At 37.1% G+C, this 24,397-nt stretch overlaps 3 protein-coding genes across 7 annotated transcripts in view; 2 read left to right on the forward strand and 1 right to left on the reverse strand.

The window, feature by feature from the left end:
- The window catches only part of CEBPZ (CCAAT enhancer binding protein zeta), a 19,746-nt gene extending 12,265 nt beyond the window's left edge, over positions 1 to 7,481 (forward strand). The window contains exons 10-16 of the mRNA XM_034428176.3: positions 1,123 to 1,223; positions 2,038 to 2,095; positions 4,509 to 4,702; positions 4,950 to 5,033; positions 5,696 to 5,751; positions 5,837 to 5,918; positions 7,329 to 7,481. Coding sequence (XP_034284067.2) covers positions 1,123 to 1,223; positions 2,038 to 2,095; positions 4,509 to 4,702; positions 4,950 to 5,033; positions 5,696 to 5,751; positions 5,837 to 5,918; positions 7,329 to 7,465 — 712 coding nt within the window. The 3' untranslated portion in view covers positions 7,466 to 7,481. The remainder of the gene's footprint in view (positions 1 to 1,122; positions 1,224 to 2,037; positions 2,096 to 4,508; positions 4,703 to 4,949; positions 5,034 to 5,695; positions 5,752 to 5,836; positions 5,919 to 7,328) is intronic.
- On the reverse strand, positions 7,291 to 12,940 carry CEBPZOS (CEBPZ opposite strand). 3 transcript variants are annotated; one of them, XM_087883027.1, is made up of 5 exons: positions 12,499 to 12,940; positions 9,363 to 9,488; positions 7,797 to 7,841; positions 7,513 to 7,597; positions 7,291 to 7,429 (listed from the first exon to the last, which is right to left on the reverse strand). In XM_087883027.1, the coding sequence occupies exons 2-4, from the start codon at positions 9,466 to 9,468 to the stop codon at positions 7,515 to 7,517; spliced, it is 234 nt and encodes a 77-aa protein (XP_087739153.1). In that variant the 5' UTR covers positions 9,469 to 9,488; positions 12,499 to 12,940; the 3' UTR covers positions 7,291 to 7,429; positions 7,513 to 7,514. The 3 variants fall into 3 exon arrangements, with proteins under 3 accessions (XP_087739153.1, XP_087739154.1, XP_087739155.1); XM_087883028.1 differs by having other exon boundaries at positions 12,523 to 12,637; XM_087883029.1 differs by having other exon boundaries at positions 12,089 to 12,585.
- SULT6B1 (sulfotransferase family 6B member 1) lies at positions 12,671 to 22,236 on the forward strand. 3 transcript variants are annotated; one of them, XM_034428181.3, is made up of 8 exons: positions 12,671 to 12,913; positions 13,760 to 13,865; positions 15,222 to 15,334; positions 15,674 to 15,763; positions 17,232 to 17,358; positions 18,177 to 18,271; positions 19,268 to 19,424; positions 20,808 to 22,236. In XM_034428181.3, the coding sequence occupies exons 1-8, from the start codon at positions 12,911 to 12,913 to the stop codon at positions 20,936 to 20,938; spliced, it is 822 nt and encodes a 273-aa protein (XP_034284072.1). In that variant the 5' UTR covers positions 12,671 to 12,910; the 3' UTR covers positions 20,939 to 22,236. The 3 variants fall into 3 exon arrangements, with proteins under 3 accessions (XP_034284072.1, XP_060548398.1, XP_034284071.1); XM_060692415.2 differs by lacking the exon at positions 12,671 to 12,913 and adding an exon at positions 12,916 to 13,122; XM_034428180.3 differs by lacking the exon at positions 12,671 to 12,913 and having other exon boundaries at positions 13,612 to 13,865.
- The last annotated feature ends 2,161 nt before the right edge of the window (positions 22,237 to 24,397 follow it).

A 24,397-nucleotide genomic window follows, 5' to 3' on the forward strand; every position in this document is an offset into this window, starting at 1 on the left:
GTTGAATCACTTATGTCAATCAAAATCAATATTAAAGAATTAACAGTACACAAGAGAGAAGGAAAGGTAAACAACAGCAAATAAATAGAAATGATTGGCTGGAAATTGTAATAGATCAGTGAACAAATCTATCCAGACTTCTCACTTGAAGCAGAAATGACCAGGCTCAAATTATCTTACTTGGAACACATTAGGTGAACACTTTGCTTTCTGGAGAAAGCTTTGTTGCTGGGAATGGTGGAAGAAAAGAGAATCCAGCGAGGTGGATGGATTCATTCACAGTGGCAATGGGTGCATTGTTGGAAGACCTGATGGATCAGGTTAGGGACAGATTGTCATGGAGAAAACCTACCCATGTGGAAACTAACAGTTGACACTGATTTGATGGCATGTACTACTCAATTCATAATAAAACAGTAATAGGTCAAAATAATTTTCCATGTCTGTCATACTATATTACTGGGGAATGTTGAAAGGGTTCTATTTTTATCTCAAAGCAGTATATGGCAAAGTATCTTTGTTAATTGGAAGAAATGCTTTCACAGTTGGCCTAAAAAAGACCTTTCGTCTTAGCAGATAATAAGTGAAGTGTAATGGAATCTAAATGTATGGTGCAATAATTTGATAAACATATTTGCTTTTCTCAAGTGATACCAACCAATTGTGGTTTCAAATCAAAACTACTGTTATGGTAGCATTGAAAAAAATGGATGACCGGTCTTCAAAGTTCCAGCCATCGCAGGAACCCCATGGTTATGTGATTATGGTCTGAGTGCTTGGGTCATGATTATGATGCCAGGGAGCCACAGTCATGTGACCACTATTTGCAACCTTCCCTGCTGTCTTTTCATAAGCAAGGTCAATGGGGCAGCTATCAGGGAAGGTGGTAAGTTGCTTCTTCCTGCTTAATGACCTGCACATATTGGGGTTATGATTGCATTGCTTAGCAATGGTGATCCTGTTCCTCATTGCCATTGTAACCTAAGGACTACCTGTAATGACTTTAAAATGATACAGTGTTTATAAAAGCAAAATCCTGAACTGTTTGTATTACTTGAATAGATTAGACATATCTCACCAAACTAGTTTTATGTACATGTGCAATATTCTTTTGATTCTCAGGTTTTATAAAAAATTAGACTTGGACAAAGAAAAAAGGAAGCCTGTGGGAGATGATGAAAGTATAGAAGATGTGGATGATGAAGAATTTGAAAAAGCATTAGGTAAGGCTATGCATGTTGTTCTGTTCCTCCTTTCAGGTAAATAATCATAAATGATACACAGAACATTTGATTTACTTTGAATGTGGCAGTTACTATTTTACGTCAGTCTTGAAATCCTGAAAATGCTTTCATTTCCCTCCCACCTATACTAAAGAGAATTTAGTTACTTTAAGTTACTTTCTAACATTTTCTTTTTGGGTTTAATTGAAAGTAAGTCCTAGCTTAATTTTTACACATGCTCCCAATATAAGCCCTACCCCCAAAACAAGCCCTAATTAATATCCCGCCCACTCCAGAGTGCATGGGTAAAAATTAAGCTAGGGTGGGGATTGGGGGGGTGGAGCTGCCCTACTTTGGACAGTTGTAGCCTGGCCTCACACACCCTGGTACCTGTCTTACCAGCTCATTTCTTCTGCAGCCGGCAAGGCTGGCAAGGCTTTCCTGAAGGCCTCTGTAGCCGATAACAAAGCTCTGGATCGATCTGGAGCTCTGTTATTAGCTGCAGAGGCCTTCAGGAAAACCTTGCTGGTCGTAGAAGAAATTCCTGAAGGGCTCTGACAGCAAAAAGGAAGCCAGGGCTGATGCATGCAAGTGAGGTTAGTCAGTGGATGACATCCCCCAAAATAAGACCTGGTCCCTTTTTTGGTGGCAAAAAAATATAAGACAAAGTCTTATTTTCAGGGAAACACGGTAGCTGCTATTTTCCTTCTGTGATTCTCTACAATAAATTATAATAAATCAAACATTAAAAATTTAAATATTTTAATTTTGACATTACAATATTGTACTTCTGAACCTAATTTCTTTTTTTCAGATTCATTTGAACAAGACAATTATTTTGGGAATGTTGAGAGTGATCTTAATTTTGCTGGGTAAGATTTTTAAAATTCTGTATATAAATTCTAAAGATTCTAGATAACATTAATAACTGGCTTAAACTAGCACTAAGAACTGATTGTACAATATATAGTGCATTGATGTCTCAGGACTTAAAAAACCACTCCGTTAATATTACCTTATTTTTTGCACTGTAAGACGCACCGGACCATAAGACACACATTAGCTTTAGAGGAGGAAAACAAGAAAAAAAAATTCTGCCTCTGCCTCCCAACATCCATCCGGTATTCATCCTTGCAGCCTGGTCAGCTTCAGCACGTTATCTCAGCCCCAACACATGGCTTGTCAGGGCTCTGCTCCATTGCGCCCACCACCGGTCAACTGAGCTGATCTGCTGCTGCTGCCAGGAAACGCTGAAGCTTTTGCTGCTGAGCAGATGATTGGCGGTTGGATCGACCTCCAGGAATACCACCGATCAGCTGTTTTAGGTGGCAGGGATCACCGCTGCCATTTGGCGGTATTCCAGGTGGCCAATCCAACCGCCGATCAGCTGCTCGGCAGCAAAGGCCTGTGTTCTCTGGCGGCGACGAAAGCGGTGACAGGTGGTGGTGGCGAATGCCGCTTCCTTCTGCCGCAATATTCGCTCTATAAGATGCACAGACATTTCCATCCACTTTTTTGGGGGGGAAAGTGCGTCTCATAGTGTGAAAAATATGGGATATCACTGAATGGTATTTAGAATAGCTCTTCACTCTTGAAATGTTATTACCAATCATCCAAATTACTGTGAAATTAATGTAATTTTATGCAGAACATAACCATAGAGCATGCTTGTTTTCTTTTAGTTATTTTCTAGGCTTTTGGCTTGAGCAAAAATGAGACAGCTCTGAGAATTATCTCTACTTTAGAAAGATCTGAATATACCTTAGTGATTTACCTGATGTAATATCAAAAAAATTTCTTAACCTTTTGCAGTTTTTGAATTGTTTTGTTTAGAAAGGATAAAATGTTTTTTAAACTAATACTTGTCTTCTGAAGTGTATGTCTTATGTCCTCAGTCAGCTTGTCCTTGAGGTCGAGAAGAAACCTGTAATGTAATGTAAATGTAAATCTCTCAGATCTACATTTTAAAATGTACTTCTGTTCCATGTATGAAAGTAATTTTGATAATGTGTGTATGGAAATAAATTAATCCCCTTTTTCAGTTCTTTTTCCCAACATTTCATGTAGATTAGAACTCCTTTTTCATCTAGAAATACTGACAGTAATATAGAGTGCTTGGGCTTGAAATAAGGAGTATATAAGAAACAGTTGACACAGAGCATTTACCTTCTTGGCATTCATTACAAAGTAAAACTTTGTGTCAACTGTTTTTTGTATATCCTTTCTATTTCAAGCCCTATTAAACGAAAATAAGCAAATGGAAAACCAGTAGAATAAGCAATGGATCATTTTTATTTGTATCATCTCCCTTCCCCATTCAACATATTTGGAGTTTAGTGTTTCCATTATTGAATAGTTCAGATCACTTTTTTCTTATTGGCCAAGAAGACAGAAACTGGGAGAGCCATTGATGCTTCAGTGTATGTTTTTGTTCCCATTGGTTCAAGTTTCATATGCTATGAAATGTTAGCGTTACAGGAGAACAGGGATTTGGGATGGAAAGCTGATCAGCATTCTTGGATTATATAAAGAGATTTAGAAGATCAAATTTAACTGTTATGCAGTTTTGTGAAAGTATTTGCATCAAACCACATTTATGGTGCAATCCTATATGTCTAAATTTATGCACATTTATAGCTGGTTCCCAGTGAAAAGTTCCTTTTATCAAGTGCTCCAGCTTTGGATCAGAGTTCTAGCAGCTGGCTGGGTGACTTTGGAACAGTCATTCTCTCTCAGCCCAACTCACCTCACAGGGTTGTTGTGGGGAAAATAGGAAGAGGAAGAATTAGGCATGTTCGCTGCCTTGAGTTATTTAAAAAACAACAAAGGCAGGATATAAAATAATTATGGGGTGTTGAAATATCACTCTTGGTTTCAGATATTGCTATTTTTGATGCAGATTTTTATCTTTTTCCTTTTGCATAAAGTTTGGCTAATTTGTTCAATATAAAGTAATGTAGCATTGATGGCTGTGGTTTTTCAGAATTTCCTTAATTGAGCCATCAGCTTAAGTGCAGGTGATAAATTCTAATTTGATTAGCATTCATAAAGTTACAATACATATTAACAACAATTATATATACTGTTCTAGTCAAAAACCCTGGGAGATATACAAAGAACATAATCTGGGCTACCTCAAAATAAAGTACCACAATCATAAATAAGATACTCTCTTTCTCCACCAAGTATCAAATCCACAAAGGCCTATTTAAAAAGGAAGATAAGAATTGTGAGAAAAAGTATATAGAAAGGTGTGTATTTAAAGTTTATTCCCATCATTTTTAGTAATATAAAAGTCAAAAAGAAAAAGAAGAGAAATTCAAATGACGAAACAGAATCAGAAGACTCTGAGGAAGACAATTTTGAGGACCTTGATGATGAGGAAGTCTCTCTGAGTAGTATGGATGAAGACTTTGGAGAAGATATTGATGAAGAGGGAGGGACTTTCATGGATGTGTCAGACGACGATAACACTCCAGGTAAACAACAGTTCCCATAGTCCTAAAACTTTTTACTCTTGCTAAAACAGTTAAACCATATAGATAAATTGTTCTAATTTTAAAAGTTATGCTGTAGAAATCCCTGTGGTTACTCAGAGATCTATGAAATCTTGAATTGTTCCAATATTTGTAGTAGCAAGTGTTTCCAAGTGGACATCAAAATTTCATTCTGTAATTTTCAATTTTATTATGTAATAAAGTTTTACTAGCTTCTTTTTGTTAACAGATGAAAATAATGACACTGCAATCACACCTGGCAGTAAGAATGGCAAAAGAAAAAAAGAAATGGATTTTGCTGGATCAGTTAAAGGTAATATAGGTAAAAGTAATACTTTTAAGACTTGACAAATAAGAAGCATGAGAAATTCATGTTTCTGTCAAAATACCAAGGGATTAGCACAAGTTACCAGAATTATTTTCTTTCCAGTGCACAATCACAAGCAGTTTTAGACTGCATCAGGGATTTATATTAGTGACATTTGGAAGGTAATAAGGGATTTAATTTTATTTGTGAAGTCTTTAAATGAAAGTAATTCCAAATTTTGCACTGCAATATAATTTCATTGAACCCCACATTCATTTGGTTAAAATGAATGTTGTTTCTAATTCCATTATAAAACAATTTACCAATCAATCCAGTTTTTATATCAGAGGAGTGGCTAATGTTACATCAACTTTCTAAAAAGTAAGAATTTCGGTGAGGGAGAAACATGGAAATTTATAATCTATTGTTAAATTTCTTCCTTCTAAACCAGTGGAAAGTGGTAGGTTCTGTAAATGAGGATGTTACTGAGTTAAGAAACTGGAACTGTTCATTGTATAATATTTCTATCCAATTCTGATCTGTGGATTTTTCTAGTTCTCTCCAGCCTCAATTGATTCTTTGGCCACTGCTTTGTTATACCAACAGCAATGAATGCTTGCTTTATGTAAAACTGCAGAAGCAATTGCTGAATGCTCTTTTTCTTTAAGGGTCAAAGAGAAAAAGAAAACTCAAAGATACTGGTGTTGCTGCTGCTGCAGAAGAAGTAGGTGTCTTAATTTTAGTATCTGTTAAATGGTGTTTGATTTGAAGGCATTCAGAGATCTAATTGTGTTGCATTTCTTTTAAAGTTTGGTCACTTGCTGGATGAAAATATTGGGTCCAAGTTCGACAATATTGGAATGAATGCAATGGCCAACAAAGATAATGCAAGTAAGTAACTTGTATATGAACATCTTTGACATCCCACCTCAACAGGGTGTACCTACTGTAAACATTCTTACTGATCAGAGCCATTATTGTTGGATTGGTTTATATTATTGTTGACTCCTGACAACTGCTAGGAGTAATCCCTATAGTGTTTATTAGGACTAAGGAACGTGGATGGAAGTACTTAATGTAGTTGCTAACTGCTTGGTAGTGTGTCATCACTTATACTTACTGAGTTTTTATTTTTCGTAAGATGCCTAGAGTCACTGAAAGTGAGTGGGCAACCATATAAATTTTCTAAAAAAAAAAAAAAGATAACTTTTGTGAAAAGGCTTTTAAGCATTGTGCTGTTGAGAGGCTTCCATTTATCATGTTAAATAGAATTTTAATGAATCTGCTACTGCCAGTCCTTTTATGCCTGATTCTTTATTATGCTTAATCTTTTACTTAGCATATGAAATACTTCTTTAGAAGTGCTGGTTAGATGAAACATACATAGAAATATATAAGGATTGGTATTCTGCTCTTTATTCCACTGGGAGCCTTGGCTAGATTTCTTTAGCTTCCAAAATAAGGTCAAACCTATATTCAGTCTAGTAGTATTTCTATATAGAGATAGAATGTAAAAAGTTTACTTTATAAAATTATTCACACACAGGGTGGATTTGATTTAAATCGAGTTGATTTAAATCACAATTTAAATCATGATTTAAATCACTAGTAAAAAGGCTTGATTTAAATCAACTCGATTTAAATCATAATTTTTAAAGAGCAACTGTCATCTCTGCTACTCCTTTGACCCACTGTTGACTCACCGATAGTCCTAGTGTTGCAGAATATACAGCCTCATGCTACATAACTAAGCTCCATTTCATGCTGAATAAACTAAATTATTTATGTATCTTAAATAGAAAACTATCTTACGATAGATTTTTATCCCAAAAGTTTTTTATTAAAATAAATTCGATAAAAATCAATAAAATCCGATTTAAATAAAAAAAATCTGATTTTTTTGATTTTTTTAAAAAAATCATTGATTTTTATCCACCCTGTTCACACATGAAAAAGCAATTGCCTCAAAGCGTAACTGCTGAGACCTCTATTACTGTTTTTTAAATATACTGAGCTGCTTACTTTAGATATATTATGAAAAGACACAAAATATGTAGAAATGTGCAGTAATAAGATTGAAGAGCCTGCTGAAAAACAAACAAAACAAAAATGGAGCCTTTTAAAATACCTTTTACATGCTTTTTTTAATGAAAAAATGCAACCAGAGTATTTGTGGTTTGATCTTTTGAATGTCTTGCCTTACAAATACTTTGCATCCAAATAGAAAACTCTGCTTTCAAATTTAAAGAGTGTACTTATTCCATTGATTTATCTAATTTATTCACTGTCTTCCTCTGTTAGATCTCAAACAGCTCAAGTGGGAGGCAGAACGCGACAAGTGGATTCACAATAAGGACGTGAAAAGCATCATCAGGCAGAAAAAGAAGTTCAGGCACAAACCACTGAAAAACAAACAAAAATACAAACGAAAAAAATAAATGTAAATTCTTTTGATATTAACTACCACCAAATTGTTTCTACTTACTTTTAGGGTTTTTTTGTAAGCCATTTCTCTTCATCCAATTCTTTGAGCCCATAAATACCAGCCCACTCATTACTCTTGTAATAAACTGTGAAAATAAGAAAATGCCTTAAACTTGGTTGAATTAAGAGGGAATTTTGAAGATATGATATTGAGTATATTTTTATTCTAATTTTCAGAGGAAAGTCCTGCAGAATGATGTCTGTACCAAACAACTATATTTTTTTAAAAATGGCTTGTTTCATGGACAGAAAGAATTACACTTGATAATTATTAACCAAACATACCTTCCAAAACAGATGGACACCTTCGCTTCATTTTATGTCTGAAATCTGGGGCAAAAGCAATTTCTGTTAGTGACAAAGTACTACAGCAGACTTTAATACAGTAGTTGTACAGCATATACATTTTTTTACATTATCCTAATCTTTCGGAATTCACTAAGTATGAAATGGTAGTTTGTAAAAGAGACAGAGCAAAATGTCTCCTTATATTTTCAAAAACTTTGAATGAAGTTAATATCCAAAGAATTCTTGGGAAACTCAACTATTGTGAAATAAGACAGAAATACCATGTTTCATTAATTTTTAAAAAATGGAAGGACTAAGAATAAAGGCCTCAATGATAGTGAGATTCTCAAAGATCTGCACTGGAATTAGTAATATTTAATGCAGGGGTGGGCAAATGTAGCCCTTTTACAACCTGTGGACTTCAACTCCCAGAATTCCACAGGTTGTAAAAGGGCCACATTTGCCCACCCCTGATTTAATGCATTCATAAAGGAACTTCGACTCTAGTAGCAATGAATAACTTGATGCAATTTTTCTGATTAAAACAAAATGGGATAATGAAGACCTTTAAAATCTGGAACAATGAGCATTAAAATCTCAGTTTAGTATAAGCCAGTGTAGAGTTATGGACATTTAGAAAAAAAAATATTAATTGCAAATATGCTAGAAGGATCTAAACTAGTGTTGACTATCCTTTAGAGCAAGGGTCCTCCATCCCTGGGCTGTGGTCCCCTACTGAGCTGCGAGTCATTTGAATCTGGGCCATGGAAGTAGGTTTTAAGATGCCAGCCACTCGCACAGAACCATCCCCGCTCCCTCACTCCTGCTTGCAGACAAGCAAAGCCAGAAAGGGAGCTCTGCTTTAGGGGATTTTGGAAATATGATGAATAGTTTGACAAAAGCATCTCCTTATGAATAAAAAAACAGAGGAAACTAATGTAGAAATAAGTAATCTCTTAATACAAATCTATTTTGATATCTGAAATGTGGATATAGCTCTCGTCATCACACCTCAAAGATAATAGTATGCTGGGAAAGGTGGAAGGAAAGAGAAGAAGAGGACAACTAGCAGATTCAGTTACAGTAGCAATGAGTGCAATTGGGAGACGTGAAAGAAAAGGTTATAGAAAGATCATCACAGAACATATCTATACAGTCGCTAGGAGTTGAAAATGCCTTGGCTGCACATAAGCAAATCTAATGATAGTGAAAGTGCAGAAAATGTGGACCAGTTGCTGCTCTATGAAGATTACAATATTTATGAATTAGTCAGATTATTTAATAAGGATGTATAGAAAAGGTGTTTTCCCATTGTAGATCTAGCACGAACATACTTATCTATAATGTATCTATTGCCACAACGTTCAAGAAGCCATACCTTTTCCTGGTCTTACTCAATAACACTAGGGAAACCCAGAAAAAAAATACCACATGGTTTCCTTATGGTGTGACTGACAATACAGTAAAGTGTATCAATACCTGATCCAAAAATTTTTTCCCATTTCAGATATGACTGCCCACATCAATGAAGTTACTTGACATAAAGTTGTATCAGATTCTTACCTTCGCTTGAGTTCATCTTGTAATACAAAGTATATACCCCCAGAACTCCAATAACTTCCAAAATTAGAATTTTTTTGAAGAGCCTGACAGAAGTTAGGGGTTTCATTGTTCAGCCAATCCCAAATCCTAGTGATAGAAGCGAATAGCGGTTAGTGATGACATTTCAGTAGTGACTTTAAAATTAAAAGAACAAGAAACGAAAATTTTACACAAAGAAGCTGAAAGGGACAGAACTAAAGATGTGGGACAGAACTAAAGATATATGTTTTCCAAAATCTCAGTTTGTTAAATCACTGCTGAGGTACTGGATGTTCCAATGATTTTCATTTTGAATCAAATAGTTTACTTTCAACATTCACTCAACGTGCATGGCAAGAATGGAATGTCACTTAAGAATGTGTGATTTCTCTTTGTTAATACCGTTTCTCTGAAAATAAGACATCCCCTGATAATAATCCCAATCGGGATTTTGAGCATGCGCTAAAATAAGCCTCCCCCTGAAAATAAGCCCTCTCCAAAAATATTTAAACGCAGAGCTGGAAATCAGGTAAAATGGCAAGAGGAGCCCCATCTTCTTCCACGCACCCCAAAATAATAAGACCTCCCCGAAAATAAGGCCAAGCGCTTATTTTGGGGTTCAAAAAAATATAAGGGTCTTATTTTGGGGGAAACACGGTATATTGTGTAAACATGTAAAATGTTCAGAATGATGTGAATGTATACATGGTTTTCATGGACATGACTATTGGCGTTGAGGATCTGAATGGAAATGAGAGTTGGATGCAGTGGAAATAGGGTCATTAAGTGCAATAAGAGGCAATGGATGATGAAAGTGAATACTAAAATGAGTGATAAATACAATAATATATTTATTTGGTAATATATTTGACTGATAAATCACAAAATACGTATAAGGATGAGTGAATGGGCTAAGGAAATAAAAAAACTGGGTGCATGGAATTGAGTTCCCAAGAGAAAGGTGATTAATTTAAAGCAATGATCCCCAACCTTTGCAGCTTAGTGGCCTGGGAGGGGGAGGGAATTGGGTTGTAGGAGTGTCGGGTTGGTGTACACGTGGGTGCACAGCTGAACTTGTGTGAGTGGTGGGCTGATGTGCATACACACAGCTCGACTGCAAGTTGAGCTGTGCACGCATGCCTGTGCTGGCCCGCTGTGCACAAGTTGAGCTGTGCACACACATGCATGCTGTCCCGCCTCGTGCGGCATGATTCTGAATAGGCCTTGGCTCGGTATTGGGCCACAGCCTGGGGATTGGGGACCCCTGGTTTAAAAGATAAGGCAATATAAGAATGTATGGTTGGTGGAAGAAAAGTTTTCCAAGTGAACAGTTAAATTAAGAGGACTAATTTAAGAATTATAATACCTCTATTCAAGTATAGTTGAATTAATTCTGTAGTTCTGAAAGAGCCCTCAGTCTGCAAAATACACTGGGATTAAATTTTGAAATGAATCTAACCTTACCTGAATCCTAAGAATAGTGCAATGTAGTAGTTAATGCACTGAATGCCATTGGCCAGACTATGTTCTAGTCAGTTCTCAGTCACACATACTCAACGATTGAGTTGAGCATGACTTTCTCATGCTATTGTGAAGAAAAATGAGATGAGGGAGTGCTTATGTCCTACCTTCAGATTCTGAAGGAAAGGGAAGATAATAATTTTTTATTATGGTCAGACCAGTATTACAAATAAAAGCATTAAAAGCAACAATAATAAAAAACAAAATATTACTATTAGTGAATTATCAGTGGGCAGTTACCATATGCCTAATTTTGCACACAGTATAAGAAAATCTGGCCACATTCAGGGAAACTGCTTCATGCTGATCTGATAACAGTACTTGTACATAACAGAGATCAGTATTTCCTGGTATTTTATTAGGTGAGGTGTATAATATAGCCTATAGTCAAAGCTATGGTTTTCCCAGTTGCAATGTATGGCTGTGAAAGTTGGACCATAAGAAAGGCTGAGCGCCAAAGAATTGAGGCCTTTGAACTATGGTGCTGGAAATGATTCCTGCGAGTCTCTTGGACTGCAAGGTGATCAAACCAGTTAGTCCTAGAGGAGATCAACCCTGACTGCTCTTTAGAAGGCCAGATCCTGAAGATGAAACTCAAATACTTTGGCCACCTAATGAGAAGGAAGGACTCACTGGAGAAGAGCCTAAATGCTGGGAAAGATTGAGAGCAAAAGAAGAGGACAACAGAATGAGGTGGCTGGATGGGAGTTACTGAAGCAGTAGGCGTGAACTTAAATGGACTCCAGAGGATGGTAGAGGACAGGAAGGCCTGGAGGAACATTATCCATGGGGTCATGATTGGTCGGACACGACTTTGCAACTAACAACAATAATATAGCAGGCCATGAGCTATAGTTTTAATGGCCCCTTGTCCATAGGGACACAAACTCAACTCATATGGTTTTTTTTTTTTTTGTTATCAGCCCTCCAAACTGCTGTGGAAAGTGCATTGCGGCGCACTGAGCTTAATGCCCTTCAGATTTTTGGGACAACTATTCTATAAAAGTATCTCACTGCTTTAAAAGGGGAAAGTAGACTGCTAAAAAAACATTCTTGGAAAGAGCAGTCTGATCTGATCTTTGATATGTAATTTGAGTGCACTAAGTACACACTCATACCCCCAAAGCAGGATACGAATCTATTAAAGAAACATTAAAAGTATAAATATAAACGCTAAGATTGCTCACCAAAATTTGCTCTAAAACACTTGCCAAGGCTTTTGCTGATGATGACTTCCATTTTATCATACTGACAGTGGGGTGAAATCATATATGACTGCTGTGGTAACAGGTATTGCATTGATCTGCATGCTGGGTGGGGAATTCTGGGATCTGAAATCCACACATCTTAAAAGTTGCCAATTTTGAAAAACACTTAGGTTAGTCTATCCAAAAAAACATTTGGTGCTACGGAGAACTGCTATTTGCTCTCCAAAATTAGCCCTTCCTCCTGACTCAGAGGCAGATAACTCCTCGTTCTAGCTTCAGGTCGAACTCGGACTTTCTATGGGTCCCGTCAATGTAGAGCTGGTAAGTTTCCCCGCAAAAAAACATGCTGCTACTTTTCTCTTAGGACGAAATATGCAAGCAGCAATTACCATTGATGGTGCCCAGACACTCACAATCCAAACGTCCTCTGCGGTAAGAGAAGCTTCCGATCATCCTTCCATGCCTCTTTCCTTCTTACCTCCGAGGGAGGAGCTAAGCCTCTGCGCGCAGGCGTAAAATGTTTTTCGCGTCTGGAGGAGCTTAGCTACTACTTTCCATTCTGCGCATGTGCAAAGGTGACCTCGTCGAGTTTACGCAATTTACTTGAATCCCGCAAATAGCGCCTTTTGTTTTTCGTTCCCGCGGCAGTTTATTGAAGCAATAAACCGGCAGAGCAGAGTACGCCCTCTGTCGGCGTCTTTCGGAATGAGCCTCGCCGTACAGTAACAATGGCTTTTGATCAGTTCGAACAAAAATCCGTCACGCAGGAGCGATGCTGAAAGACGCTCGGGGAATTTGCGAATGGTACTTCGTCTCTTATTTCTGGGGCTCGAACTACCTGCTGCAGGTGCAGCTCTGCATGCTGCAGCATTTGTAAAACATCATAATGGCTCCCTTATATAGAGTTATGTGGTGGAAACTGAAAATAATCTTATTGCACTTTGCCCAACACTGTAAAAATTAGGATGGCTACACAGAAAAGGTGCTTTGTACCTATAATTTGGGAGCATCTGGTATGGCTACCATGTTACTTTTCAAAGTTCTTGATTATGGTATAAGTATAAGAAATTAAACCGTAACATCCTTGGCTGCCAAGGATGAATCTATTTCTGGTTATATGGTGTTTGTAACTCTGATTAGCCATCAAGAGTCACTACAATAAAACGGGTGGCCATATACATTGAAATAAATTTAATGTTGATTGGAGATGCTTTTTAAGCCATTTAGATCTCTCTCTCTCTCTCTCTCTCTCTCTCTCTCTCTCTCTCTCTCTCTCTCATCTATTCTTGTTGACCCAGCCAAATCAAAATTTCTTGGTTTAAATGGGGATTACCTACAAAAATGTAAACAATATTTAAACAAAAGGACTTGATAGTTTTTCTCTCTTGGAGAATAGAAAGGGAGGAGCAAAAGTTGGTAATCCAAGCAGGCTGGCTTTCTTATATAAGGCAGAAAACAAAAGGATAAGTATAATGCTGTTTTGTCCACCTCTCAAAATACCTTTAAAAGCTTTTGGTGCCTTAACAACAGGATAGTTAGCTTAGAACAGAGAAAGCAACCATGACAGATAAAACATTCGTAGAAGAAATAGAGAAAGCGCTGGAAAAATCCAAAGGTCTTAAACTCCAAGAACTTCTCTTTTCCTACCAGGGAATTCCTTATCCGAGTTCAGTATGCAGTGCAGAGACGTTTCAAGCCCTGGAGAATTTTGAAAGCAGAAAAGATGATGTAGTGTTGGTGTCCTACCCCAAATGTGGTGAGTAGAATTCTTGTGTTATTTTGTTGCCAAATGAGATCATAAGCAACTATTAAAAAAACACCTTTTTAATATTGTCTATCTGAAGGTGTTATATAATATTTATCATTACCCTTGAGATGGTTTATACAGAAATAGCACCATTAATTCTCCTTTTTCTAATAAAACTTTTTGTACCAGAATTAGCTTTAAAATTATTAATTGGTGTTAAATGCTGCATTATGTAAGTAAACCACTGTATATAAGCTGTTCACAAAGGAGAAAACAGGATGGTAAATAAAATGTTAAATGTTATTATTGGAATATGTCAGTTAGCATTTCATTAGCTTATTTGAAGAGGTTTTTAAATCTTAAAAGTGTTTTTATAATAATGAAAAATTGCCATGTGCCATTAACTGATGATTTCAGTGCAAATGCATACTTTAGTTATTTAAAATGCTTTATATTATTTTAAGATACATTTCTTTATGGTTCAAGCATCATGCTAAGTCATTTTTTAAAAAATTGGCTTAGTGTAGTGTGTGAATGTGGTTTATTCAACAGAATATGGGGACAGCTATGACTAAACCTCAATAATGCCTGATTCAAAGATTTCAGCTAAATCATGACGTTATAATTAGGCTTAAAACTTAGTTGCATTCATTGTCTTGCCCCTTCACTTGTGTCCTCCAACTATTATTATTTGAAGTTTTTTTCAATCCTAACTTTATTATTTTTATAAATAAACAACTCAATGCAGTGAACATATCCCATACACCTTCATCCTTCTATTTTACCCACAATCACAATCCTTGAGATGTATTGGACTGAGAGAGAATGACTGGCCCAAATCATCCAGGTGGCTTTCATGCCTAAGGTGAGACTAGAACTCAGTCTTCTGGTTTCTGTCCTGGTGCCTTAACCGCTAGACCAAACTGGCTATATCTATTTCCTATTTGTAATCTGCTATGCTGTCTATGATAGTGAACAAATACCCCAACACCCCAACTTGTCTTTGAAACAAAAATGGAAATCCCAACTTGAAGTAAAAATTCCTTTTTGATTTTAAGGCATAAACAAGGATATTTATTTAATTACATGTGTGAGGGAATATATCAAAACATAGAAGAATGCTTTTATAAGATGAAGCAGCTATATAGCTTATAATTTAACTATCTGGTGAAGATACAGCTTTAAAATACCATACAATTAATATTACTTGTACACTAATTGAAATCAGTGGATAGTTTCCATCTCACCATATCTAGCTGCGAATTATTTTGCATTAAGTCGAGGTAATGAAGCCTTGCTGTCTTCTACAAGAATAACACCTTCCTTAGATTTTATTATGATTTTTCCTGTTTTTTCTTCCCCCAGGAGTAAATTGGTTGATTCTCATTGTGAATGATCTGATTGCCACAACGTTGAAAATTAAGCAGGAAAACACAGAGTTGCCATTTATGGAGTGTGGAGATCCAGAAAAGTTTCAGGTTTATTAGTAACAAAACTTGGCTTTCCAAAATGGGATATTTCATCTGCACCTGCGTGGTAGTTGTTGTTGCATGAAATAAGGCAATAGAGAAAGTTCTCTTGTCTGGAATGTGCCTCTAGTTTTCCAGCAATGTCCTGTAGTATGTTTGGCATATCTCAATATTGTTCTGTTTGGTGTCATACATGTGCAGATGGGATTTACAGAATCAAAGTTATTCTAACTGCCCTTTTATATAGGTGATGAATTACTTTTAAATATCAGTAGAACCAATCTCTGTATATGCACGAGTGGCCCATTTGATATGTTTTTTCCCCTTTCCTTGTTTTTGTTTGTAAAGAGGATGAAACAATTTCCTTCTCCAAGGATTGTGGCCACGCATCTCCATTATAATTATCTGCCCAAATCTATTTTCAAAAATAAAGCCAAGGTAGGCATTTCACTGATAACATTTATTTCTGCAGTTTCTTAGATAAGCAATTCATAGGAGTGTTGTGGGCCTACTGTAATATTTATGGAAATGATATAATGTGTGAAATTAGTCAGCTATGTACTGTAGCCTGTAGGTTACTAACAATCAGCTAGCATGACAAAGCATTGAGAAAACTGTAGTCCAGAACATTTGGAAGGAAAGTATCTGATGTAGCCTAACAGATATTTTATAACACTATGTATTGCCACAGTTTAGCTACCAGACTATAGATACATATTAGGAACATAGGATATGGAGTGTCTAGTAACCCTACTCAAAGTAAATTATTTATTTATTATTTATTATATTTTTATTTGATTTATATGCCGCCCTATCTCCGTAGGACTCAGGGTGGCTCACAACAATAAAATATCCGAATAAAAGCGTGTTAAAATACAAGTTAACCCCCCAGTCCAGGCTGAACAACCATGTCTTTAAGTCGTGGCGGAAGGTGCGGAGGTCAGGGGCCAACCGGAGCCCCAGAGGAAGTTGGTTCCAGAGGGTGGGAGCACCCACAGAGAAAGCTCTGCCTCTAGGGGTCACCAGTCGACACTGTCTAGCCTACGGCACCCTGAGTAGGCCCTCCCTGTGAGAACGCACCGGGCGATGGGGAGCTGTGGCTGGTTATAGATGGTCCGACAAATATCCTGGACCTAAGCCATGTAGGGCTTTATAGGTCATCACCAACACCTTGAATCTCACCCGGAGGGCAACCGGCAACCAATGCAAGTCGTGCAGGAGAGGTGTAACATGGGCGAATCGGGAACCACCCATCACGACCTGCGCGGCTGCATTCTGTACCAGCTGAAGCCTCCGGATGGTCCTCAAGGGCAGCCCTAGGTAGAGAGCGTTGCAGTAGTCAATACAGGAGGTGACTAGCGCATGAGTAACTTTCCTAAATTTATTTATTTGTTTATTAAATTTTTATACCGTCCCCTCTCCCGAAGGACTCGGGGCGGTGAACAGCCAAGATTAAAAAACATATAATATAAACATTAAAATACATTAAAATACATTAAAATTAATTAGGTAAGAAGCTCCTTTGACCACAAGTGGTCAGTGGATAAGTGGCAGCTGTGTGAAAGATGACATTTTATGCAGCCCAAATCTGGAAGACGACAAAATGGCAGCAAAGAGAGAACTGAAAACTAATTTTCTGCTGCCATTTGGTGGTTGATTGGATTTTGGCAGTCTAGATCTGGTAGCCTTTCTAAAGATACGACAAGAGGATTTGGAGTATGGGTGACTGCTTTCTGAAGGATCCCATTAAACAATTAATAGGTGTAATTTCAAACTCTAGTTTCTTTTTAAGTGTAGTTTAGATAGTGCTAATCATCAGCATCAATAGGGACTTTTGCTACTAATACGGTACTTTCATTCATGTCACTGGAAATTTAAAATGTCTGTTCTTTTTTTCTTACCTTAGATATTGGTGTTGTTTCGAAATCCTAAAGATACAGCAGCATCGTTTTTCCATTTTCATAATAATGCACCAACCATTCCCAGTTATAATTCATGGGAGGAATTTTTCCCAGAATTCATGAATGGAGAAGGTAGTCTTAATTTCTCAGATTGGCTCAAATATAATAACTTGGGGGAACAGAATGCTAGGCTAATCTGATCAATCTGGGCACCAGGGGAAAAAAATGAGTTGTACCACTACTATGATTTCTAATAGTAGTGCTATCAAATTTGCTTTTCTAAGAAGTAAGACACCCTCTGGAAGAATGTTGGGCTTTAAGAGAAATGAAAATGATATGATCAGAGCTTCATTTTCTGTGGTATACATGAACATATTTCTATTGCCCCTAAACAAAAAGACCTCACAGATTTTTGACATAGCATTAAAGCTTGCAAAGTTTACATGCTGGATATGACTTTGGGATAAACAGCATAGATAGTCAGGATTTTGAGAACTAATTGTTGTCTCTAGCCAAAGCTGAACTGAGAACTCTCACAAGTGCTTTCCACAAGAGCTGGCCCGATTTATTTGGAATAGCAAGACTTTTGTAGTCTTTGTATCTTGAGAGCTTATGTAAGTAGAAACAGAAACTTGTTTCCAACCAGCAGAACAAACACCATTAGCACATTGCTTGCCAGGAGAAGAGATACTATTACCTTACAACTCCTATTGTCTTTAGAGGATTGCAGATCTTTTACAATTGATATGAACGTTGATGCCTGGATACAAGAATAAGGAAATGAAAAGGAAATAGGATGTTTAATAAAAAAAAGTTTTGCCTCAATACTATATGTTATCCGGAGAGAATATGAATGCAATAATATATAGAAAAATAACTTGCTGTTATGCTTTGTGCAGACTTTTTTTTCCCAAATAAAGTCATTTTAATATACTGCCTTTATACTATAGTTGCCTGGGGATCCTATTTTGATCAGGCTATTGCTTGGAACAAACATATAGATGATGAAAACGTTCTGATTCTGATATATGAGGAATTAAAAGAGGTGGGTGTATTCATAATCATAGGCAAAGCTTCTCTATGTACAGCAGATGAAGGGAGGTTGTTCCAAACTCTTATTGGTTTTATTTATTATTATTATTGTCGTGATCAAAAGGCTGGAATTGAGTCTTAGTATATTCTATGGGTCATTTCCTTGTCTTGTTCTGAAAGTTGCGAGGCAGCCTGGAACACCTGAAGAGTAAGTGATTGGAAAAAAAGTTACTTCTCTCACCAGTGAATAATCCCATGCACCCATATCATAAGCCCCTGGAGTTATAGGGCAAATGACCTAGGCCTTCTTTTTTGATTTTGCATCTGAAGAGCTTTTAATGCTCTAATGGCATTAAAAATATATTTTAAACTCATTTTCTGGGCCATTTTGGCTTCATTTGATTGAAAGCAATTGTATTACACAAGTCGAAAAGTTATTATGGGAAACAGGAAGAACAAGCTCTATTAGAGAAAGCTGATACCCTATTTTCTTAAAAAAATGCCACATGTTTATGATAATTTCCCCTAAAATGTATCTTAATGATGTAAATGCCTTAAGTATTTGTGTGCTTGTGTGAGAAGAGATTTAGATACTACTGAACTTATTTTTACTCTTTCTCCTTTTCCACCATATATACCTATTATGAGTTATAGTCTGTATCAGGGGTGTCAAATTCGTGTTGTCATGTTGTTGTCACGTGATGTATCGTGACTTTTTTTCCCTTTTGCTAAAACTGGGGTGGGAATGGCCAGTGCATGTCACATCTGACCTGTGGGCTGTGAGTTTGACACCCCTGGTCTGTATGTTTCTGTATAGAATAGGTATATTGTTTGCGACTTCGCTATATGCTCAAGTCAACAGATCTAACAATGGGTTTTGAATCTGAAGCTACTCAAGTTTACCCTAAGAAATACAGCTTTTCATAACATTAACATAAATAATGCATATCAAATATACAGTTTATACAACTTACGTAGGATATTAATCATATCACAATATTGCTTTCAGGATCTGGTTTCGGGAGTAAAGCAAATAGCTAATTTCTTTGGTTTCCCTGCTACTACTGAGCAAATTCAGTCCATTGCAGACAGAAATACTTTCCAAGCAGTGCGTGATAAGTCACAGGAAACACATGGCGTGGCTGGTCCCCTGCTCTTCCGGAAAGGTTGGTTAAAAAAAAAAAGAAGGAATCAGGGAAATAGTATTTTTCTAGTATTCCCCTCTATCAAGTTTCCATTAGTAAGTGATGAGCACTCACGACATCTCTCCTTATGAATGTCCCATAATTGTATGCAGCAAACATACTTCGTAGGGTTTACAACTACAGGTAGTCCTCAACTTATGACCACATTTGAGCCCAATTTTACTGTTGTTAAGTGAATTTTGCCTCCTTTTACGACCTTTCTTGCCACAATTGTTAAGTGAATCTCTGTGGTTGATAAATTAGTAACCTGGTTGTTAAGTGAATCTGGCTTCCCCATTGACTTTGCTTGTCAGAAGGTTGCAAAAGGAGGATCACATGACCCCAGGTTACCTTCAGGGGTGGGTTCTACTTACCTTTACTACCAGTTCACAATGGGATCGCGCTCACGCGCTTGCTTTGAACTATGATGACATTCGGGGCGATGGGCGGAGCCTCCTGCCAGTTTTACTACTGGTTCTTGCAAACCGGTCCGAACCGGGAGCAACCCACCACTGGTTACCTTGCAACCATCATAAGTATGAACCCGTTGCCAAGCATCTGAATTTTGATCATGTGATCATGGGGATGACACAAAGGTTGTAACTGTGAAAACCGCTCATAAGTCCCTTTTTTCAGTGCCGTTGTAACTTTGAATGGTCACTAAATGAACTGTTGTAAGTCGAGGACTACCTGTAAAAGGTTGATGCAGGCCTATCCATATTTTCTGGTGCCTCCTCATCAAGTGGGTGGTTTCAGAATGTCAAAAGTTATATTTAAATTTCTGAAATTGGCACATGGGAAGGAAAACTAGTATCTGATATTGTTTGTGGTAAATAAAAAAGGAGTCATGGTCGAGGGGAACCCACATTTTTGTTGATTCACCCCCCCCCCACTTATCTGAATTGGCAGTGCATTGGTTATCCTATATTTTTAAAAGGGTGAGTTTAAGATTAAGATGTGCATATTTTTAAAACACTAATCATTACTATAATATTTGTATCCAAGTTCTAAGGAATACTGGCCCTGCTGAACTTGTTTTAAACTCAGTCAAGTTTCACTTGCTGTGGCTGCCTGCAGACTACATAACAGGGTGCGTGCATATAAAGAGGTTTTGGCTTCATTTTCACCACTGGCTCTGGTGCTTGTACATGACAGAAAACGCTGGAAGCAAGACAATAGATTTAATAGATTTGGCTAAGGAGGAACCATAGAAATTTGGTGGACGGGTTCATATTTCTCTAATCCTCAGTGCATTGTATCATTTTTGCTCCCAGTGATCAAATTACAAATATTTTGAATTGTTATTAGAACTATCAAGTAAGTGATTCTGTTTCCTTTTAGCCTCCCATTTTCTTTTTGTTGCAGGCATTGTAGGAGATTGGAAGAATATTTTTGACAAGCCTCAAAATGAGCAAATGGATGCTAAATTTAAGGAATGTTTAGCTGGAACAAAGCTGGGAACCAAGCTGAAGTATGATGTCTACTGCAAAACCTGAACATGTATCTTGTGGAAAAAATATTATTTTTATGGAAGTTTTGATTGCTTGCATAAAAAAGGATATAAGCAGAATACACATTTCACTATAGCTAATCTGTGAAACTCTTTTAATATCATATTTCTAATATAGGATAAACCTGTATTTAGCCAGACTATTTCATAGAACAAGACAATAATTTTTCCCAGATATATGCAAGCTTCTATTACAATATTACTAAGGACAAGAGGACAATGACATGATCCTAGGCTTCTTGGGAAAATGTGCCTGTACAAATAAGAGTTTTGAAGCACCAGTAGCCAGAGTGTATCTCATATTCCAATTGCTCCATTCTTCTGTTATTTGGAGAAAAAACGGAAGTCCTTGCTCCTGAAGAATTTGATATATGGAAAGGACTGACATCAAGAAAGTGAGGTAGTTGCGTCATTTCACAGCTACTTTAGAACTTTTAAAAAGACAGACTATCAATATTGATCTTGGGCAATTCTATGTGAATCACCCCAAGGAGAACAGTGATTTCCCATGGATATCACTGATTTTCATTCTGGGCATTGAACATTGAGCAAAAATATTCGTATTTGGTACCATCTATTTAATGGTCTGATTTTTAAGAGACACTGGAAGGAGCTTATAATTTTAAGAATGATGAGCATATCAGAAGTTAAGTTTTACCTAGAGAGGAGGGAAAAGCATCTTGTCAAGTTAACAGCCCTTCGTTTACCTTGTAATTCACAGATTAATATTGAATTATGTTTATTAAAATAATTCAATATTAAGATCAAGATGGAAATAGAAAATGAACGTGTCTAGATTTTTACATGACTTATTATTATAGTACCTAGGATCACACATAGTAGCCGGGATCATACAATCTGTTAAGCCAAAACCAAACAAACCATATTATATCTTAGCCTATTGTGTAGCCGCACATAAATCTTAGTAAATCAAATGTTCAAATTCATCTTTCATGTTTTCTAATGTGGCATAATCTGTTACCTTTGGTCATATAATAAATACTTTTGATACATAAAAATGACAATTTAGTTACAATTCTGGGGATGCAATAATGGCTTATAAGCTATTTCTCCCTACAGCAAAGTCATATTGTGGCATTAGTCTGTGGCATTAGTCTGTTTGATAGAATGTGCTATAAACATAAATATAAAATACTCAAACTGGTGAATTAATTTGAAATGTAGTCACTATATCAAAATGATTTTTTCAGCATTTTGAATAGAAAATCTGTGATTGTTACTGTAGCACATGTACTGATTATAATAAACTGTTTTTATTGTAAATTTTGTATAGATAACATTTATGTCCAATTGCTAGAGTATTGCAAAGCACCTACTTCAAATTCTTTACCCTTGTCCTACCATATACTGGACTGACATCTCTGAAAGGATAAGTCCCTTTAAATCATCAGGCAAGAGGCAAATTCTCCTAGACCTGGGCTGTCAAACTCGCGGCCTGCGGGCCGGATGTGTCACGTCCAGGCCATGCCATGCCCAGTTTAGCGAAGGAGAAAAAAGTCCCGATACGTGACATGATGCTGCTGTGATGCTAGAGTTTGACAGCCCTGTCCTAGATTGACAAACCAGTGTATGAGTTTGTGTGATGTCTTCCAACTGAAAAGCTTAAATTAATTGCAGGAAAGCAGTATAAGTGGATCATGGAAGTCAGGCTGTATAACAGAGATTTAAAAAAAAACAGAAAAAAAGGTACAGCAGTCCAAGGAGAAAGTCAAGAATCAGCTACTTGGCATGCTAGCTGGTCATTCTAGGACTTGTAGTCCAAACTTCTCTGAAATGTGCCAGGTTGGAGAAGGCTGGTATTTTGTAATGTTCAGCAAAAAAAGACCATTTGTATTAACAAGATAGTGAAAACAATTTTGTATGAAGATAGCCTTATGTTAGCTTATTTTACCATTAACGGGTTTGCCAAATACTTTATTTTAGGGATGTCAAATTCAAGGCCCGTGAGCTGGATCCGGCCCATGGGGTGCTTAAATCTGGCCCATGGGGCAGGCTTGGAGATAACAAAGGACCAGCCCACAGTGCCTCTGGCAGCCAAAACGGGGTGTGGGGGGGCTGCATCCGGCCCCCCATGCCCCATTTTCAGCCTGGATGGTCTCCTGCAGCACTCTCCCAACCAAAATGGGGCACGGGGGGCTCTGTGGCTCCCTGTGTCCCATTTTGCTTGGCAAAGGGTTGCAGGAGGCCATCCAGGCTGAAAATGGAGCGGGAGGCGAGGGGGGGCAGGCGCAGGCCCCTGCATCCCGTTTTGAACAGCAAAGTGCTGCAGGAGGCATCCGTCCTATCTCCTCCCCCTGCTAGCCCACTGATTCAGCCCTCAAAGAAATGCTGATGCTGATAAGGCCCTCAAAGAAATCCTATTTATTTATTTATTTATTTATTTATTTATTTATTTATTTATTTATTTATTTATTTATTTATTTATTTATTTATTTATTTGATTTATATGCCGCCCTTCTCCAGAGACTGAGGGCGGCTTACAATGCTTTTAAGCAATAGCCTTCATACTTTTGTATATACCTGCTTAGTAGGGCTTTTTGGCCCCCCCCCTAAGTGGTGTTCTATTTTATACAAAGTCAGTTTATTGCCCCCACAAACCAGGTCCTCATTTTACCTACCTCGGAAGGATGGAAGGGTGAGTCAACCTTGAGCCTGGTGAGAATTGAACTCGCAGTAATTGCAGGCAGCTGGCAGCTAAATACTACTTTAACAGTAGTTTAGTCCACTGTGCCACCAGGCTCTTTAACACCCCTGCTTTATTGGAAGCATCAGACTACAATATTTTAGAGTTTTTGCATTTTCCAGTTGAGGTGAATGACTTATCAAATCGCTAAGATGATTATTTACTTTAATGAGGGATTGTTTGATTATGGTTCTTGAGTATCCCAGAGAGTTAAAAAAGAATGGATCAGAATCCAGTTCAAACTAAGTATTCATGGAAATGACCACTAGCATGCAAGGCCTTTTTTGTGGGAAAATATTTTTTTTCTGTTATCCTTTTCTCTGTCCTTTTCTCTTTTGGAGTGGAAATGAGATGCTGTATGTTAAACACCAAGCTTTCTATCTCTGCAGGCTATAGATTCATCCTTGCTTATACGAGCAGCAAGCTCACTAAATGAAAAGAAAAGGAGCAGATATTGTAGAATAAATCTCAGAAGCAAATTCTGTTGTGTCCAGTGTAGCATATTTCTGTTTAAGAACAAGATTGCAGTCTTAATATTTATGATAGTAATGAAAACCAGATAAATATATAAATAGTATGTATAGAATTATGAAAGAGAGGCTGTTGTTTTTCCCATCTCCTTTCAAATGACAAATTGCATATCTACTCCGAAAGAGAGATGGTTATATCTATGAGTTCAGCACATCAATAATCTAATACATAGCAAGAAAAAAAAAAGATGACAAAGCTAACAGAAAGAAA

Source organism: Pantherophis guttatus, chromosome 1, assembly GCF_059756535.1.
Source record: "Pantherophis guttatus breed Tessera chromosome 1, ASM5975653v1, whole genome shotgun sequence".
Taxonomy (NCBI): Eukaryota; Metazoa; Chordata; class Lepidosauria; order Squamata; family Colubridae; genus Pantherophis; species Pantherophis guttatus.

Coding starts and splice junctions, on each gene's coding strand:
- CEBPZOS (XM_087883027.1), bottom strand. CDS start 9,468: ATGAAACCCCTAACTTCTGTCAGGCTCTTCAAAAAAATTCTAATTTTG. Junction 7,842..9,362: donor CAAGATGAACTCAAGCGAAG/GTAAGAATCTGA, acceptor CTTTTGCCCCAG/ATTTCAGACATAAAATGAAG. Junction 7,598..7,796: donor GTGTCCATCTGTTTTGGAAG/GTATGTTTGGTT, acceptor TTATTTTCACAG/TTTATTACAAGAGTAATGAG.
- SULT6B1 (XM_034428180.3), top strand. CDS start 13,670: ATGACAGATAAAACATTCGTAGAAGAAATAGAGAAAGCGCTGGAAAAA. Junction 15,335..15,673: donor GAGATCCAGAAAAGTTTCAG/GTTTATTAGTAA, acceptor TTGTTTGTAAAG/AGGATGAAACAATTTCCTTC. Junction 18,272..19,267: donor TATATGAGGAATTAAAAGAG/GTGGGTGTATTC, acceptor TATTGCTTTCAG/GATCTGGTTTCGGGAGTAAA.